This window comes from Mustelus asterias, chromosome 17 (genome assembly GCF_964213995.1).
Source record: "Mustelus asterias chromosome 17, sMusAst1.hap1.1, whole genome shotgun sequence".
Lineage (NCBI taxonomy): Eukaryota > Metazoa > Chordata > Chondrichthyes > Carcharhiniformes > Triakidae > Mustelus > Mustelus asterias.
Genome location: NC_135817.1, coordinates 68973969 through 68991824, shown reverse-complemented (window position 1 = coordinate 68991824; position 17856 = coordinate 68973969). Strand labels below are relative to the sequence as shown.

Genomic DNA, 17856 nt, shown 5'->3' with positions numbered 1-17856 from the left:
GCGCCAGTACAGGGGATTTATAATGGGGACCCAAGGGATCCATTGTACAAACTATAGTTGATCATAATATAAAATTTATTAAGAAAAGGAGGGGGAAAAGATTTAATTCAGATGCATCCGTGGCCAAGCAGAAGGCCTGGTGGAGGGGGGCAAACTAAAAGCAAATATGGGAAAGGGGTAGTAGTCACGTTAGCTATTTTTTTAAAAATCAAAGGGCAAAAGAACAACACAAAGCAAGAGTGGCAGTTTTGAGACATGACAGAAGGAGGAGAGGAAAAGACAGCAAACGATTAGTCGGGACAATAATCACCAACAGAGCCATGACAGGAATCAAACTGGACTAAAGAAAATGAGCCCCATTTGCTTGGAGAGAGCACTGCATTCTGATTATTTGCTGGTAGCTGCAAAAGACTCCCATTGATTTTTAGAAATTCCCATTCAGAAGCACCAGCAAGATTTTGTGCCATATTTTTCAGTTGAGACACAAGATTGCCTGATATATTCCAATTGTTCTATAAGGCTTAATGTACAGTTTAAAAATGCTGGAATGTGAGGAGATGAATTGGCCAAATTCAGCTTAATTATTTTGAGCCACACTTTCTTTATATTAAGCAACACCTACAAAAGCATTGTTTTAGAATAGCCTAGCTTTGCCTTTTTTATAGCTTGTGAAGTTTAAACATGTTGAAAGCATTGTGAAATTGTCACGTTAATTAAATGTTTGAGATTTCAAAAAAAATTACACTGTGCCCTTAATTAATAGTTTGATTCGCACATTCTAGTATCACATGAAGTTTCTTTAACTCCTAGGAAGCCAAGAATCAGCTTATGCAGTCTTAAGCTTTGTCATGTATTCTTGTAAGTCTTGCATTAGGGCAGATAGACCCCACATAATCATGGTATATTTTTCCTGCTGTGCTAATTTACCAAAATAACATGGACCAATCTTGTGGGATTTGATCCATTTAATGGGATAGAAAGCTTCAATGTGGTGGCAATGTGCCCAGCAGAGGAACATTTGCTCTCTTCCATCTCACCTATAATTTTGTTTGCTACAATATGAATGTCCTAGATAAATTATACCTTAAAGCCTTTGACTGAAATTTATGCCAACTGTCTGAATATGTACATTCCTCTGGTATATTAATAGTCCAATGATAGGGGAATTAGATTTTTTATTACATACTTGACATTTATTTTTCCTTGCACAGCACTTGTGCCTCTGGTGTTCCATTAACAATGAAGGTAAATTCAGCCCCTCATTTTCAAAGAGAGTGGTATTGAGAGAGGGCAGGATCAGAGAGAAGGTTGGGGCATCGACCCCAACTACCGGGGCTGTGGAAACAACTATAGTCAGACTTTTCTAAACTGCTCCCACAGTCACAGAGCAAGAAGTATTACTTGGTGCTGATAGATAAATTCACCCAGTGGGTGGAAGCATTCCCTGCAGGGACTGCTCAGTCAGAACAGTGGCTCGGATATTAGCAGAGGAAGTAATCCCGTGATGGGGTGTCCCACTTCAATTAGACTCAGACCAAGGCATCATTTTACAGGGAGAGTAATGAAGCAGGCTTATGCCGTGCTGGGAATCAAGCAGCGATTCCATGTCCCATACCACCCACAGAGCTCAGGAATGATAGAAAGGATGAACAGGAATCTTAAAAACAATCTGATAAAGGCCTTAGTTGAGACAGGACAGGGTTGGGTAAAAGTCTTTTCCTGCTATACTATGCGAGCAACCCCAGCTAGAGGGAATGGGACAGACGCCCTTTGAACAAATGACTGGGAGGGCCATGGCACTTTCCGGGGATGTAGTGACTGGGAGCACAGAGGTCTGTAATGCAAGGAGTGGGTATTCAATTTCATCCGGCAGCTGGCTGTACAGCTGCACAGTTTAAAAGGGGAGGTGGTAGATACACAGAGAATCAGGGACTGGGAAAGTGAGAAGGAAAGTATCCGAACCCAGAAACTCAAGGTGGGGGATAAGGTAATGGTCAAAGTTCTTCCTGAACGAGCAGGTCTGCAGCCCTGATGGGTAGGACCCCACGAGGTGATTGTTTCAGGGGATACACACGCCTTGGTAGATATGAAAGATTGGCTGAGGTGGAAACATTATACGCAATTAAAACAGCATCAATAACCTAAAGAGACCTAAGAGGGGAACAAGTCTGGCGTATATTGGAATAGTTGAGTAACAAAGACATGGATGAGGGTTTCAGCAGATGAGCAAAGACAGGGAAAAGTCAAGCAATGTCATAAAGGGGAAATTAGGCAGTTTTAGAAATGGGACAAATTAGGTCAGAAATTCATCTCAGGATCAAATGTGATACCAAGCTTGTGAACAGAGTGACTTAATTTCAGACTGTTGCCAGGGAGAGGAATAGGAGAATGCAATATCAATAAAAGCTTACATGCTGGACGTTCCTTAGTTTCATGATTGATTTAATAATAAACAAATTATTTTAAAAGATTCTGACTGTTTTTGGGTCATCTATAATGACCCAAGAGTGAATTATGGAAGTCTCTGTAACTTGCTTGGACACAAGCTACGCTGCCACATGAAGCCACACAAAGCTGGCAGCGTGAGACTGTATACAGTGAGACCAAGTGCTTAACCCTGGGAATTTGGTAAGTGGAGGAATTTGGTGAAGTGAAGGAGGAGGTGCAGTCTGGTCTCTTGCAAAAAAAAGGAGTCCAAGAGAGGGAGCAGGAGAAGGCAGGAAGACCAGAGGGCAACACTAGACAGCCGATGCCTGGAAGTACTAATTAGGTGAACAGGTAGATAATTGGTTGGTCAGTTTTAAGTATTTTCTTTCTCCCTCTCTAAACTGTGGCTGTACTTTAAACTGGTCCTGGGTGAAAAAGTGTTGTATTAAATGTATATCTTAACTAGATAAACTCTGTAACATGATTATTGAGTGATAATTCTGAACTTGAAACCTAATTGGTAAGTAAAATACAATAAAGATGACAGGCAGGTGATGTATCGCAGCTATATGCGAGAAAAAAAGTAAAAGTTTAAAAAGTTTATTTATTAGTCACAAGTAAGGCTTACATTAACACTGCAATGAAGTTACACTGAAATTCCCCTAGTTGCCACACTCCAGTGCCTGTTCAGGTTAATGCACCTACCCAGTATGTCTTTCAGACTGTGAGAGGAAACCGGAGCACCCGGAGGAAACCCACGCTGACACGGGGAGAACGTACAAACTCCACAGGAATCGAACCCAGGTCCCTGGCGCTGTGAGGCAGCAGTGCTAACCACTGCGCCACCGTGCCGCACCGTGCCACCTGTGGTTAGACATGGCAACCACATCTGCATCTTCACCAAGTGTCTGCAGTTTGAGGAATTTTGACTCAGAGTTGATGAGCGGAGAGACCCGTGGTCAGGGAGAGAAAAGTGTGTGACTGTAAGAGAGGTAAGTATGGAGGTCCAAAAGGAAGCAATGGAGGATTCTCAGCCCTTGCAATTGTCTAGCAGCTTTGCAGGCGAGAGCAGGGATTGCAGGGAGGATGAGCAAAGTGACCATGGCACCATGTTTGGGCGTGGGGTGGGGAAGGTTTAAAATGAATGTAATTGTAGTAGGGGGCAGTATAGTTAGGGGATAGATACTATTCTCTGCAGCCAAGAATCATCATAGAATCTCAACAGTGCAGAAGGTCATTCAGCGCATTGACTCAGCACCGACTCTTACCCAGGCTTATCCCGTAGCCCCATGTATTTACCCCGCTAATCCCCCAACCTATATATTATGGGACACTAAGGGGCAATTCTTTATGGCAATTTTTCATCAACCTAACCTGGGCATCTTTGGACTGTGGAAGGAAACCAGAGCCCCCCGGAGGAAACCCACATAGACACTGGGAGAACGTGCGAACTCCACACAGACAGAAAGTCACCTGAGGCCGGAATTGAACCTGGGTCCCTGGTGCTGTGAGGCAGCACTGGTAACCACTGGGCCACCATGCTGGCCAAGTATGTGAATCCTCCAGTCCTCAAGGCTGTGTTGCCTGCCTGATTACAGGGTTGAGAACATCCCCTCAGGGCTGGAGATGAACTTGAAGGGAGGGGAAGGAGCCAGTCATTGTGGTCCACATGGGTACCAATGACGCAGGTAGGCTTAAGAGAGAGTTTCTGCTGAGGGAGTGTCAGCAGCCCAGGGCTAAATTAAAAAGCAAAGTCACTGAGATGGATTACTATCTGAGCCACAAAGATGGATTGCTACCTGAGCCACAAGAAAATTGGCATAGGATAAATAAGAATCTATATATGTCATTACTGTGAAACTTTACTCTCACAGAGGCAATTCTCTCAATCGTGAGATAATCTCCCATAATCACGCCAATAAACGTAATCTTTTCTTTTGCAATCTGCTTTTTATCTGGGTAGGAACTTAAAGTCCATCTGGTTTGCTTTGATTAAAAAGTAACCAAAAAATCAGCTCCTGAGCCCTCCCTGGGTAATTATTACAGAGTATCAAAGTGCATAGAAAATGCACACCTAGGGATACAGAAGTCTTTATAATCTTTTGCAACATTTAAACAAATTGACAGCCAGTATCAATACGAACATAGGGTTTTGGACAATAACCCAATGCCCTCTGAAATAGTGTTGACAATAGATCCACATTCTCAGGACAACGTTCCTACATTAGTATTGTGAATTAAACCATAGTTTAAAACAGCTAAATTCTCAGTAGCAATTGACTGAACAACGGCTTCTTCAGTTGTCTAGATCCCCTGCTTTTTTAGGATTTAGAGATTATCATTCCACATTATTCTTTCTATCCCATTGCTTCTCCTCCTTTAAGGACCCTCTTAAAGCAACAGCATACATTTATATAGCAACTGTTACATAATACTACATCCCAGTGTTGCTTCCCAAGAGGGTAATTAGACAACTAAGTAATGACATCTGGCCAAATACAGTGTGAGGAAAGGTGTCCAAAGAGTTGGTCAACAATGTAGGGCTTAAGGAGGGTCAGAAAGGATAGAGATTTCTGTCTCTCTGATGATATTTCAGCCATCCCTCCTAATTATTCCTTCTTTAGCTTGCTGTTTATATTTCTGTGATCACTGAAGCAGCTCGAGATCACCTCTGCATCAAAGGTACAGCATAAATGCCAGATGCTGTTGTTATTAATCTTAAGTGGATTTTACAGTATTTTAATATGCCTCATTAAATCCAAGCAGTGTTGCAAAACAAGCAATTAATCCCTGTACTATTGTACATATAGTACGGCACAGGAGGTCATCATTCAAAATCATGAGGAGACTGGACAGAATAGACACGGAAAACTGTTCCCGCTTGTGAAAGGATCGAGAATGAGAGGGCACAGACTTAAATAAATTACAACAGGGGTGGCACGGTGGCAGAGTGGTTAGCACTGCTGCCTCACTGCGGCAGGGAGCCGGGTTCGATTCCCAGCTTGGGTCACTATCTGTGCAGAGTCTGCACATTCTCCCTGTGCCTGCGTGGGTTTCCTCCGGGTGCTCCGGTTTCCTCCCACAGTCCGAAAGACGTGGCTGACGAGGTGCATTGGCCATGCTAAATTCTCCCTCAGTGTACCTGAACAGGCACCGGAGTGTGGCGTCTAGGGGATTTTCGCAGTAACTTCATTGCAGTGTTAATGGAAGGCTTACTTGTGACACTAATAAATTAATTTTTTTTAAAAAGCAAATGTGCCTTGAGGAAAATCTTTTTCATTAAGGTCTAGAATGCACTGACGAAGTGGTGGAGGTAAGTTCAATCAAAGTTTTCAAAAGCGAATTAGACTGTTTTCTGAAAAGGAAGAATGTCACTCAGTGAATTGATCATTTGGAGAACCTATACACACACACATAGGTATACATGGGGAGGTAGTAAATTGGATAAGACACTGGCTCAATGGAAGAAGCCAGAGCGTGGTTGTGGAGGATTGCTTCTCTGAGTGGAGGCCTGTGACTAGTGGTGTGCCGCAGGGATCGGTGTTGGGTCCATTGTTGTTTGTCATCTATATCAATGATCTGAATGATAATGTGGTAAATTGGATCAGCAAGTTTGCTGATGATACAAAGATTGGAGGTGTAGTGGACAGTGAGGAAGGTTTTCAAAGCTTGCAGAGGGATTTGGACCAACTAGAAAAATGGCAAATGGAGTTTAACGCGGACAAGTGTGAGATATTGCACTTTGGAAGGACAAACCAAAGAAGAACGTACAGGGTAAATGGTAGGACTCTGAAGAGTGCAGTTGAACAGAGGGATCTGGGAATACAGGTACAGAATCCCTAAAAGTGACGTCACAGGTGGATAGGGTCGTAAAGAGTGCCTTTGGTACATTGGCCTTTACAAATCGCAGTATCGAGTATAAACGTTGGAGTGTTATGGTAAGGTTATATAAGGCATTGGTGAGGCCGAATTTGGAGTATTGTGTACAGTTTTGGTCACCTAGTTACAGGAAGGATGTAAATAAGATTGAAAGAGTGCAGAGAAGGTTCACAAGGATGTTGCCGCGACTTGAGAAGCTGAGTTACAGAGAGAGATTGAATAGGTTGGGACTTTATTCTCTGGAGCGTAGAAGAATGAGGGGAGATTTGATAGAAGTGTATAAGATTTTGATGGGTATAGATAGAGTGAATGCAAGCAGGCTTTTTCCGCTGGGGCTTGGGGAGAAAAAAACCAGAGGGCATGGGTTAAGGGTGAAAGGAGAAAAGTTTAAAGGGAATATTAGGGGGGCTTCTTCACGCAGAGAGTGGTGGGAGTGTGGAATGAGCTGCCGGATAAAGTGGTAAATGCGGGGTCACTTTTAACATTTAAGAAAAACTTGGACGGGTTCATGGATGAGAGGGGTGTGGAGGGATATGGTCCAAGTGCAGGTCAGTGGGACTAGGCAAAAAATGGTTCGGCACAGACAAGAAGGGCCAAAAGGCCTGTTTCTGAGCTGTAATTTTCTATGGTTCTATGGTTCTAATGGGCCGAATGGCCTCCTTCTGCACTGTAACAATTCCGTGATTCAGCCCTTTATGTCTTTTTTGGCTATCAGAAATCAATTCATAGAGTCTCATTCATTTGCAATTTCCAAATATCCTTGAGCCATTTCTTCATTCATGAGTAGCATTTTGTTTCCTCTTTGACCCTAACCCTAATTGTGCACCACTTTCAGTTATTCATATCAGCCAATTATAGACTAAGAGAATCACCCTGAGCAATATTGAGCAACTGACAACTATAAATATAATTGGGAGCACTTTCTTCAAACCATCAGCCTGTTTAAAACCAAAAAATATCTTACGCTAATGCAGAAGTCATTTCTTCAACAACAACTTATATTTATTTAGCACTTCACTTGTAACAGAAAAAAAACACTGAAGCATAATCAGACAAGACACAGCAGTTGAGTCAGATGTAAGGCGTTAGGTGTGGTGACTAAAGTGAATTTTAATGAGAGTTGTAAATGATGAGAGGCTTTAAGGAGTGGACTCCCAAGCTGAAGGCATGAACACGGAAGGAGTGGGGATGTACGAGAGGCCAGAGTTGGAGGAAGGCAGAGGACCCAGAGTGTTGCAAAGCTGGAAATGTTTAGAGATTGCGAAGGACGCAGTAATAAAGGGAATTAAAGATGACAGTGATCATTTGAGGCTTTGATAGAACCAGGGGCCAATGTAAAGTTTATTTATTAGTCACAAGTAAGGCTTACATTAACACTGCAATGAAGTTACTGTGAAATTACTCTAGTCACCACACTCCGGTGCCTGTTTGGGTCAATGCACCTAACCAGCACGTCTTTCAAGCTGTAGGAGGAAACCGGAGCACCCGGAGGAAACCCACGCAAACACGGAGAGAACGTGCAAACTCAACACAGACAGTGACTCAAGCCGGGAATCGAACTCGGGTCCCTGGCGCTGTGAGTCACCAATGCTAACCCCACTGTGCCACTGTACCGCCCAATGTGAGTCTGCAAGAACAAGTGCTAATGGGTGAGCTAGGGCGCATGAGAAATAGGATAGTCTATATAATAGTCTATGCAGGGTGGAGAATGGGAGACTAGCATGTAGAGCACTGGAGTTGTCAAATGTGGAAGTGACAAAGGCACATACTAAAGGTTCAGAAGCAAATGGGCTGAGGGAGAAACAAATGCGAGTGATGTTGCAAAGGTGGAAGCAGTGCGCCATTCTAATGGAGAGTACAGGTGATTGGAAGCCAGCCTGGGGTTAAATAGGATGCTGAGGTTATAAAAGACTGGTCCATATAAACACAATGGTCGAGGTGGAGGAAAGAATTGATGGCGAAGGTACAGATTTCGTGGAACAGGCCAAGACAGTAGCCTCGGTTATTCCCATGTTTAAATGGGGAAAATAACTGATCATCTGAGACTGGGTGTAACCGAACAGCACAGCAGTAGTGACTGGTTCAAGAGAGGGAATGATGGAAAGGAGCAGTTGGGTGCTGTCAGCGCTTACATGGAAGCTGACACCGGGGCAGAATTTTGACTGCCAAAAAGTGGCATGGTCCCCACCGTATCTGGATTCAACCCAGCAGGTTTGCAGACAAACCAGGAACCCCCATGGAGCTGTTTGGTAAGCCACAAACATATGCAAAGGGGTCATTAATTTGAGATTTTATCCAGCATTCTGGCTTTAACAGTCAGCACAACACAAGTTTCCCGAACTGCATAGCACCCACCAGGATCAATGAGTTGAGTGCGCAGTGGGGAGTGCTACTTCAATGAAACTGACAGACTGGGAAATGTTCAGGCAGTGAAAGTGATGAGCTGCAGCTCTGGCTAGCTGAGAGGCTACTGCTCATAGCACTTCTTCTGACACTGGGGCTAGGGCTAGGGTTAGGGCTAGGGCTTGACAGGTGATTGCCAACATCTTGGAAATTAGGTGAACTGAATGGTACTTCACCACCTTGATCTGCACTTCCCAGCTATCAGCCATCACTAGACCTTAAGAGCAAATTGCACAGTTCTACCCTGAACCTCTGCACAAGGCACAAGAGGAACTGTCTTCTCAACTACATGCTGTTCCACGGTGGTGGGGTATAGGCACAGAGATCCAACTCAAAGAAGACTAGATCCCAACAGACAGTCTCAGCTCTCTTAACATGTCTGAGCAGCAGTACCTCAGGAGGCTCGTGACAGGTCGCTTCTGCTACCACCAGGATCAAAATCTCATACCTTGTGGACCGGGTGGGCATGCATTGCCAATGGCCGTTGAGTTGGATATCACTGGACGCTCCCTCCCTACCCCCACCAGTTCACAGCCTCTCCCTGGAGTTCTGAGAGAGAAAGCAGTGAGTTGTGAGTGTTGAAGCATGAATTATCTGAAGAGGAGGGAAGGACAATGTTTGTGGTGATGGTGAGGCATAGGTGTGAAATGGCACAAAGATGAGTGATGGTGTGAGATGGGGGTCTGGAGATGGAAGAATGCGTGGAGCTTCAAGGGGTATAAAAGTCAGTGTGAGGGATGGAAAGTGCGGTGGCATTCACCTTTTCTGTCCCCTGAGGTCCTTGAACCTATGGGCCACTGAACTGTATCGAGGGAGCACACTCTCACTGCTCACTGCCTCTGCCACTTCTAGCCACAACTATTTGATTTGAGGGGCTGGTCTCTTCCTCCTGTCCTGAGCAAACATCACCTCATTTCAATCCCTCGGGTCCCGCAGCAGGAGAACATCCAAGAAAGTGTCAGAGAACAGGGGCAGCATTCCCATGTCTCTTCCATTCCTGCTGACGTCTCCGGAATCAATGTAGATTTCAGTAATTTGAGCCCCTGCAAAGTTCCTGTAATTCAAAACCCTTTACTTTTTAAAAAATTCATTTGTGGGACATGGGTGTCACTGGCTGGGCCCACATTTATTGCCCATCCCTAATTGCCCGAGGGCAGTTGAGAGTCAACCACATTGCTGTGGGTCTGGAGTCACATGTAGGCCAGACCAGGTAAGGACAGCAGATTTCCTTCCCTAAAGGACATTAGAACAGATTCAATGCATCATCCAAACCACTCTCTCCAATTGGTTGGAAACCCAGAAGGATGCTAATACTGTGACTGAGTTAAAAAGCCCTAGCAAAGTCCACATCAATTACAAATGGGTTCCTGACCTAATCTCCCAGCTGCGTCATACCAAGGAGAATGACTAGCATGGGAGAGAGTACAGATTTTATTGGGAAAAAAGATATCATAGCGTAAAGACAAGGAAATGTTGAACAGATCAACTCCTGCGGAAGGATCATGATGAATGAAGGGCCAAAGCTGGCTAGCTGGGAGTAACTTGTGGTACGGACACAGACGGAAAACAGGTTTAAAAGAGTTAATGGGACGTGAGCATTGTGGAATAGAATGAGGTGATTAGAGATGATCTTGTCTCTAATCGGGATAGTGGAAAGTTGAGGGAGTGAATATGGGCAGGAGAGGTTAACAGAGGGTTGGAGAGCAGACAGGCAACAGGAAGACAAGGTGAACGGAGATGGAAATTAACATCACTGATGCTTAGAAATCACTCAGTGCAGAGGCAAACAGAGCAAAACGTTATCAGTGAGTAACTTGGAATTGAGCTTGAGAGAAGGTGACAGAGGGTTTTTAAAAAAGGCAGGAGAGGTGGAATAAGAGGTCACCACAGGAGGAGAAAGTACAAAAATAAAAGCAAATCTGTGATTTAATTGTAAGTAACAGCCAGCGTGACAGTTTGAATCACACTGATGATGCCAAATACGACCCAGCAGTATCCCCATCCCAAGCCAAATTTTTGTCAAAGCTATGACGTCAATGCATAGGTTCTGAATTGCCTCTTAGAGAGGCAATGATGGAGTTACAGCTCATAAAAACACAGTGATGGGTGCCTCAATCAGCCCTTCATAGAAAGAAAATGAGAAGCATAAAAAGGTTGCTGTAGATTTATCAATCACTTGTAATCTGACTTCTCATCCCTTCTTGCAAGAGACCCAATCATTTATTGGTTACTAAATATTTAAAGGGACATTAAATATCTAATCCACACAAATATTTTCAAAAGAATATACAGAAATTGTGGATAAACACAACACTGCGACTCCAGGCACTATAAACAACATTTTAAAACCATCTATTGATTAAAGGAAGATTGGGATGATTTTTTTTCTCCACAAAAGATTATTAAGACACAAGGGGTAGGGGGGGATTTTAATGGCAACTCGGGCACAAATCCCACAGAGCTAGAAAACGAGAATCTCACAGGCGAGATCTCATTTTCCTATTTCTCTCGCACCTCTCTGCCAGAGGCATAACCAGATTCCCTACAGGAAGGGTGGGAACTTCATTTCAACACATTTAAATATAATTAGCAGGCTTTCCTACTGTATTGTCCCTCCATATTAGGAATTCCCATTCCCCTCTCCCCACACACACACATCATCAGGGTTTCCAACTGGTTAAAAATAGGAACCAGGTAAAGGGAGCCCACTGGGGGTGGACAGGTAAGTATAGCCATAGGGCAGGAAGAGGGAAATGCTCGTGCACTGAAAAAAGTAAAAAGTAAAGTTTGTTTATTTATTAGTTACAAGTAGGCTTACATTAACACTGCAATGAAGTTACTGTGAAATTCCCCTTGTCCCACACTCAGGCGTCTGTTTGGGTACACTGGGGGAGAATTTAGCATGGCCAATGCACCTAACCAGCACATCTTTGGACTGTGGGAGGAAACTGGAGCCCCCGGAGGAAACCCACGCAGACACGAGGAGAATGTGCAAACTCCACACAGACAGTGACCCAAGCCGGGAATCGAACCCGGGTCCCTGGCGCTGTGAGGCAGCAGTGCTAACCATTGTGCCACCATGCTGAACTGGCACCCCTTGGCGCCCTAGCAATGCCGGGAGCAGTGCCAGAGGGCAGCGCTGGGGGACTTCCTCTAGGGAGCTCCATAGAGGCAGTGGGGTTTCCCGTATGTGTGTGTGTGTGTGGCGGAGGGGAGGGGATGTCTGTGTACATGCGAGAGGGTGGGGGGGCTTCATTTTTTTTGTCAGTAGAAGTCAGGCATCCTTTAAAAATTGGCGCCCCAACCTCAGGATTCCCAACTTTGCCGGGTCTCTCCAGCCCCGTTCCGCCAGCGTGACAGCATGGACCATGTTCCTATTTCATTTTGTAACGAGTGTTGGATTATCTGTTGAGAAATGGCAGCTGTGCGCCGGCGAGCTGCAGGCTGGTTTTCACAGGTGGTGCAGCACTTGGTGCAATAATGATAAAACTCTGCCCACAGAGTTTCAAGCCAGAAATAAGGATGGATGCAGCTTTTAAAAAAGGGAAGTCAATAACATTTGGAAAAGGAGAAACAGTAAACCCCCGTTATAAAAAAAATCAGGGGAATGGGACTAAGTGGATTAGCCTTTCAGAGAGACAACAGACATACGATGGGCCGAAAGGCCTCTTTGCTGACTGTAACATTATGTGAATCGAGAGGACCAGAAACTCGCTGTCACCAGCACAAATTCATGCCACATCTCTCTGTGCCACCGTGTGTCATACCACAGCATCATGGAAGGTGAGTTTAAAGTGTTTCATTTTAAGGCACTTTGTAAGAAAATAAGAAACTGTGAAAAATGTCAAGAAAATAAGAAATTGTGTAAAATGTCAGCTAACCATTATGATTCAAAGCACAAGTTCCGCAAAGTTTCACTGTAATTACATTCGATACTTTACTGTGTAAAATATCAACACCATTACTCAGTAGTCAAGTCATTTGATAAGTAGTTGATTAACAAATTATCACTATGAAAACCCCAAAACAGGCATGCAAATTTGACTTTTTAGCATTAGTTCTCAGTTATGTCAAAATATCTAATATTATGGTGGACATTTTGTAGTTCAGCTGGCACTTGTAGAAACCTCTGTCAGCCAACTGACCAAACATAACAAAATCATAAGGTGACCACGCTCTCTCAATCTTACATTTAATTCGGTAAAAAGATCAAGTGATTTCAGTTTCAGATAATGGCAAATTTAGACGATAAGATATAGGAGCAGAATTAGGCCATTCGGCCCATCGCATCCGCTTTGCCATTCAATCATGGCTGATACGATTCTCATCCCCATTCTCCTGCCTTCTCCCCGCAACCCTTGATCGCCTTATTGATCAAGAACCTATCTATCTCTGTCTTAAAGATACTCAATGATCTGGCTTCAACAGCCCTCGTGGCAATGAGTTCCATAGATTCACCACCCTCTGGCTGAAGATATTCCTCCTCATCTCAGTTTTAAAGGAGTGTCCCTTCACTCTGAGGTTGTGCTCTCACCTTCTAGTCTTTCCCACGAGTGGAAAGATCCTCTTTACATCCACGCTATCTGGGCCCCTCAGTATTCTGTAAGTTTTAATTAGATCCCCCCTCATCCTTCTAAACTCCACCAAGTATAAACCCAGACTCCTCAACCGCTCCTCATATGACAAACCCTTCATTCCTGGGATCATTCTTGTGAAGCTCCTCTGGGCCCCCTCCAAGGCCAGCACATCCTTTCTTAGGTATTGGGCCCAAAACTGCTCACAATATTCCAAATGGGGTCTGACAAGAATTGAATTGAATTCAAGTTAGAGAAGTTATAGGGAAATGCCAGTCCAACTGACCCATGAAGAGAAAGGGAATTAAATGCTTTACAAGGTCTTCCACCCTCCCCAGTTTCTTATCAGTTTTTATTTAGTGCCAGTGGGCACTGCAGTTGTGATTACATTTTGGGATTGAGAAACACAAATAAACCAGAGTTCCCCCATCTGACTGTCACCCAGAAATTGGATACTTTGGACATTAAGTGGGAGTAGGATTGAGTTTGACTGTACTAACCTCTGACTGAATAATCTGCATCACCTACAGGCTCAGCACATCTGAAGAATGACTAGTGTGGGAAAGATGCCAATGTCCTTCAAACTGTACGTTCCACACAAAGAGATTGATCCTTCACAGGAGAAAGTGGGGTGCATTAAAAAAAAATCAATGCAACGTATATCTTTAGATTGAGGTTTTCATGGATCTAAAAATGTGAATCAGTCCTGACATTTCTTCTGAATCACATTCTGACTTGGGCGGCACGGTAGCGCAATGGTTAGCACTGCTGGCTCACAGCACCAGGGACCCGGGTTCGATTCCCAGCTTTGGTCACTGTCTATGTGAAGTCTGCACATTCTCCCCATGTCGGCGTGGGTATTCTCCGGGTGCTCTGGTTTCCTCCTACAGTCTGAAAGACGTGCTGGCTAGGTACATTGACCCGAACAGGTGCCCGAATGTGGCGACTAGGGGGATTTCACAGTAACTTCATTGCAGTGTTAACATAAGCCTTACTTGTGACTAATAAATGAATAAAATAAAAATAAACCTGACTTAGCTGATACACAAAAACCATAAGAGTTGCGAGTGCATTTCCAATCATTAATGTCCCAATACTGGGGATTCATCACAGTTGCTTTTAAAGCAGAAATCTAGTACAAAATCAACTTCTAAGATTTATGTGAACTCACATTCAAAACTTTTCAATGTTGCTGAGGATCTGTTCACTCTCCTAATACTAGGTGCTGCTAAATAGTGTGCAGCGCATACACAGTAAATGGCAAAACTTAGATCAGTGAATCACATCCATCAAGTACCAGTCTAAGATTTGTAACATAACAGCTCCGTAAACTTGTTCTAAACTAGCTCATGGGAAGAAGAACTTGTTACATTAATGCGAGCTAATTATTTTATCTAATGGAGTGACGCTGTAAAATACAATAAAGACATCAAATGGCCTCTATGTGACACTTTCTCTTTCCATACTTTAATGTAGTCTCTCCTCCATTTCCCTTGCATCAAAAAAAGCATTAATCTTGTGGAAATTATTATACAATCCAACCTATGATAACATTGCACCAGGTACTGGTGCATATCCCTGTATCAATCCATTACTCAAATCAGCCTCCCATCCATTGACTCTGTCTACACTTCCCGCTGTTCGGCAAAACAGCCAGCATAATTAAGGGCCCCACACACCCTGGACATTCTCTCTTCCACCTTCTTCCTCCGGGAAAAAGATACAAAAGTCTGAGGTCACATACCAACCGACTCAGGAACAGCTTCTTCCCTGCTGCTGTCAGACTTTTGAATGGACTTCCCTTGCATTAAGTTGATCTTTATCTACACCCCAGCTATGATTGTAACACTGCATTCTGCACTCTCTCGTTTCCTTCTCTATGAATGGTATGTTTTGGCTGTATGGCGTGCAAGAAATAATACTTTTCACTGTATGTTAATACTTGTGACAATAATAAATCAAATCAAATCTGTGGGCCATTAGATCACACAGCACAATTTGAATGAGCTTGTTATAGCCACAGAAAAATTCAGTGCACTGTAACTTTGCAAAGGAGTTCTCACACTTAAATAACATCTTGCATTTTTTTTGTTTCATGTAACCGGTCTCCTTATTTCTAAATAAGTTAAGTTTATTTACCGGTCACAAGTAGGCTTACATTAACACTGCAATGAAGTTACTGTGAAAATCCCCTAGTTGCCACACTCCGGTGCCTGTTCAGGTACACTGAGGGAGAATTTAGCATGGCCAGTCCACCTAACCAGCACGTCTTGGACTGTGGGAGGAAACCGGAGCACCCGGAGGAAACCCACACAGACACGGGGAAAACATGCAAACTCCACACAGACAGTGACCCAAGCTGGGAATTGAACCCAGGTCCCTGGCGCTGTAAGGCTGCAGTGCTAACCACTGTGATACCGTGTCGCCACATGGTGAAGATTTTCCATTGGAAATATTAATGGGAATATGCGGTTAAATGATAAAGATAATTTTTGACAACTTGCTTTGCTATAAATTAGCAATAGCAGAAATTTCATTCCTGGAGTCTTTCGGTAATCTTTGCACAATTTCCTTGCTGAGTGGAGCTTAAGCTGTTCCCAGTGTCCCTAATCCATAAAGTTCCTTTCAGCGCATTCCTCACAACCTACCGCTGAGATAAGGAATAATAAAAGCAAATTATAGCTGGAATCTGAAACAAAAATCAGAAAATACTGGAAAATCTCAGCAGGGTGACAGCATGGTGGCACGGTGGCACAGTGGTTAGCACTGCTGCTTCACAGCGCCAGGGACCCAGGTTCGATTGCAGTCTTGGGTCACTGTCTGTGTGGAGTTTGCACATTCTCCCCCAACAGCATGGGTTTCCTCCGGGTGCTCTGGTTTCCTCCCACAGTCCAAAGATGTGCGAGTTAGGTTGACTGGCCATGCTAAATTGCCCCTTAGTGTCAGGGGGATTTGCTGAGTAAATATGAGGGGAATAAGGCCTGTGTGAGATTGTGGTTAGCGCAGACTTGATGGACCGAAGGAGCTCCTTCTGCACTGTAGGGATTCTATGATGTGTGGAGAGAGAATAGAGCCAATGTTTTGAGTCTGGATGACCCTCAGCTCTGACGATGGTTCATCCAGACTCGAAGCGTTAGTTCTCTCTACACAGATGCTGTCAGACCTGCTGAGACTTTCCAGCATTTTCTGTTTTTGTCCTGAGATGAGGAACTAGTGTTGTCTAATCAAAGTCACAAGGTTTTGTCCTATAACCGCAAGTCTGTAAAGATCACCAAAACCCTAAACCTTGACAGGTGTTATCACATCCCTGGGCAGATATAACCCACTTGCCCTACGGTAACTGAATGATACTTCACATCCTGCATCAAATTGCATAAAATGAGGACTTCATTGCTAAAGTTGCTCAGGCCAAGTGCCAAGTTTTAATTTGGGATACCTTGTGGAAATGTAGTCAGACTCTTTGCTCTGTTGGGTTCTTGCATGAAGATAAATCACTTAGATAAGACCAGACTTCAGCCAGTGCAACCATATCCCAGCAAGAGTCAACACCTACAAGAGACAAGTGAAGGGACCATAAATCAGGTAGAAATAACCTTGAAACAATACCAAAACATCTTCATTAGAACATAAGAAGTTAACTGTAAAACCCCTCAAGGCTGCTCTGCCATTTAATAAAATCAACTCCAAATTTTCCTACCCACTCCCCAAATCCTTTGATCTCCTGAGAAACAAAGCCCATTCAAATTGGCTCTAAACATATTCAATGATGCAGCATCCCTAAGCATAACCTCAAAAAATGAAAAGAAAACTATCATCAACCTGAAACGTCACCTTTGTTTTTGTTCTCCACACTGGCTGCCAGATCTGCTGAGTACTGTATTTCCAGCAATTCTTCTTCTGTTTTTAGTTCAATAGGTTGTTGCTTATATAGAGATAACCTGAGCTGATTCAAACACCCTCATGAGTTGACCTTTCCAATCGCGCTGTGCTAGGAGTTTTTTTAAATTAAAACCACAAATAACAGCCATGTGACATGGTATCTCTTTGGCCTTTTGCTTCTCTTCTGCCCTCAGGTTCACTTATATGTTAATGCAAGGTTAAACTGGACTCCCTGGACCACCCCAGCGGACCCATCCCCAAGGGGCGGCATGGTGGTACGGAGCGGCACGGCGACACAGTGGTTAGCACTGCTGGCTCACTGCACCAGGGACCCGGGTTCGATTCCCAGCTTGGGTGACTGTCTGTGTGGAGTTTGCACGTTCTCCCTGTGTCTGCGTGGGTTTCCTCCGGGTGCTCCAGTTTCCCCCCACAGTCTGAAAGATGTGCTGGTTAGGGTGCATTGACCCGAACAGGTGCCACAATGTGGCGACTCGGGGAATTTCACAGTAACTTCATTGCAGTGTTAATGTAAGCCTTACTTGTGACTAATAAATAAACTTTACTTTAAAGCTCCTTATACTGCCAGCTTTATGAGCCTCCCGACAAATTCTACATATAACTAACAAATAACCGTACACTGATAAAACATGGTTTTCACTCTCAGAAACTAAGGCAAGGGACATTCCAAAACTTG

General features: G+C 43.9%; 1 protein-coding gene across 1 annotated transcript in view; it reads right to left on the bottom strand.

Moving 5' to 3' along the window:
- Nucleotides 1–16832, bottom strand: part of nfkbiz (nuclear factor of kappa light polypeptide gene enhancer in B-cells inhibitor, zeta) — a 30685-nt gene extending 13853 nt beyond the window's left edge. The window contains exon 1 of the mRNA XM_078232929.1: nucleotides 16720–16832. Coding sequence (XP_078089055.1) covers nucleotides 16720–16765 — 46 coding nt within the window. The 5' untranslated portion in view covers nucleotides 16766–16832. The remainder of the gene's footprint in view (nucleotides 1–16719) is intronic.
- Nucleotides 16833–17856: the final 1024 nt, after the last annotated feature.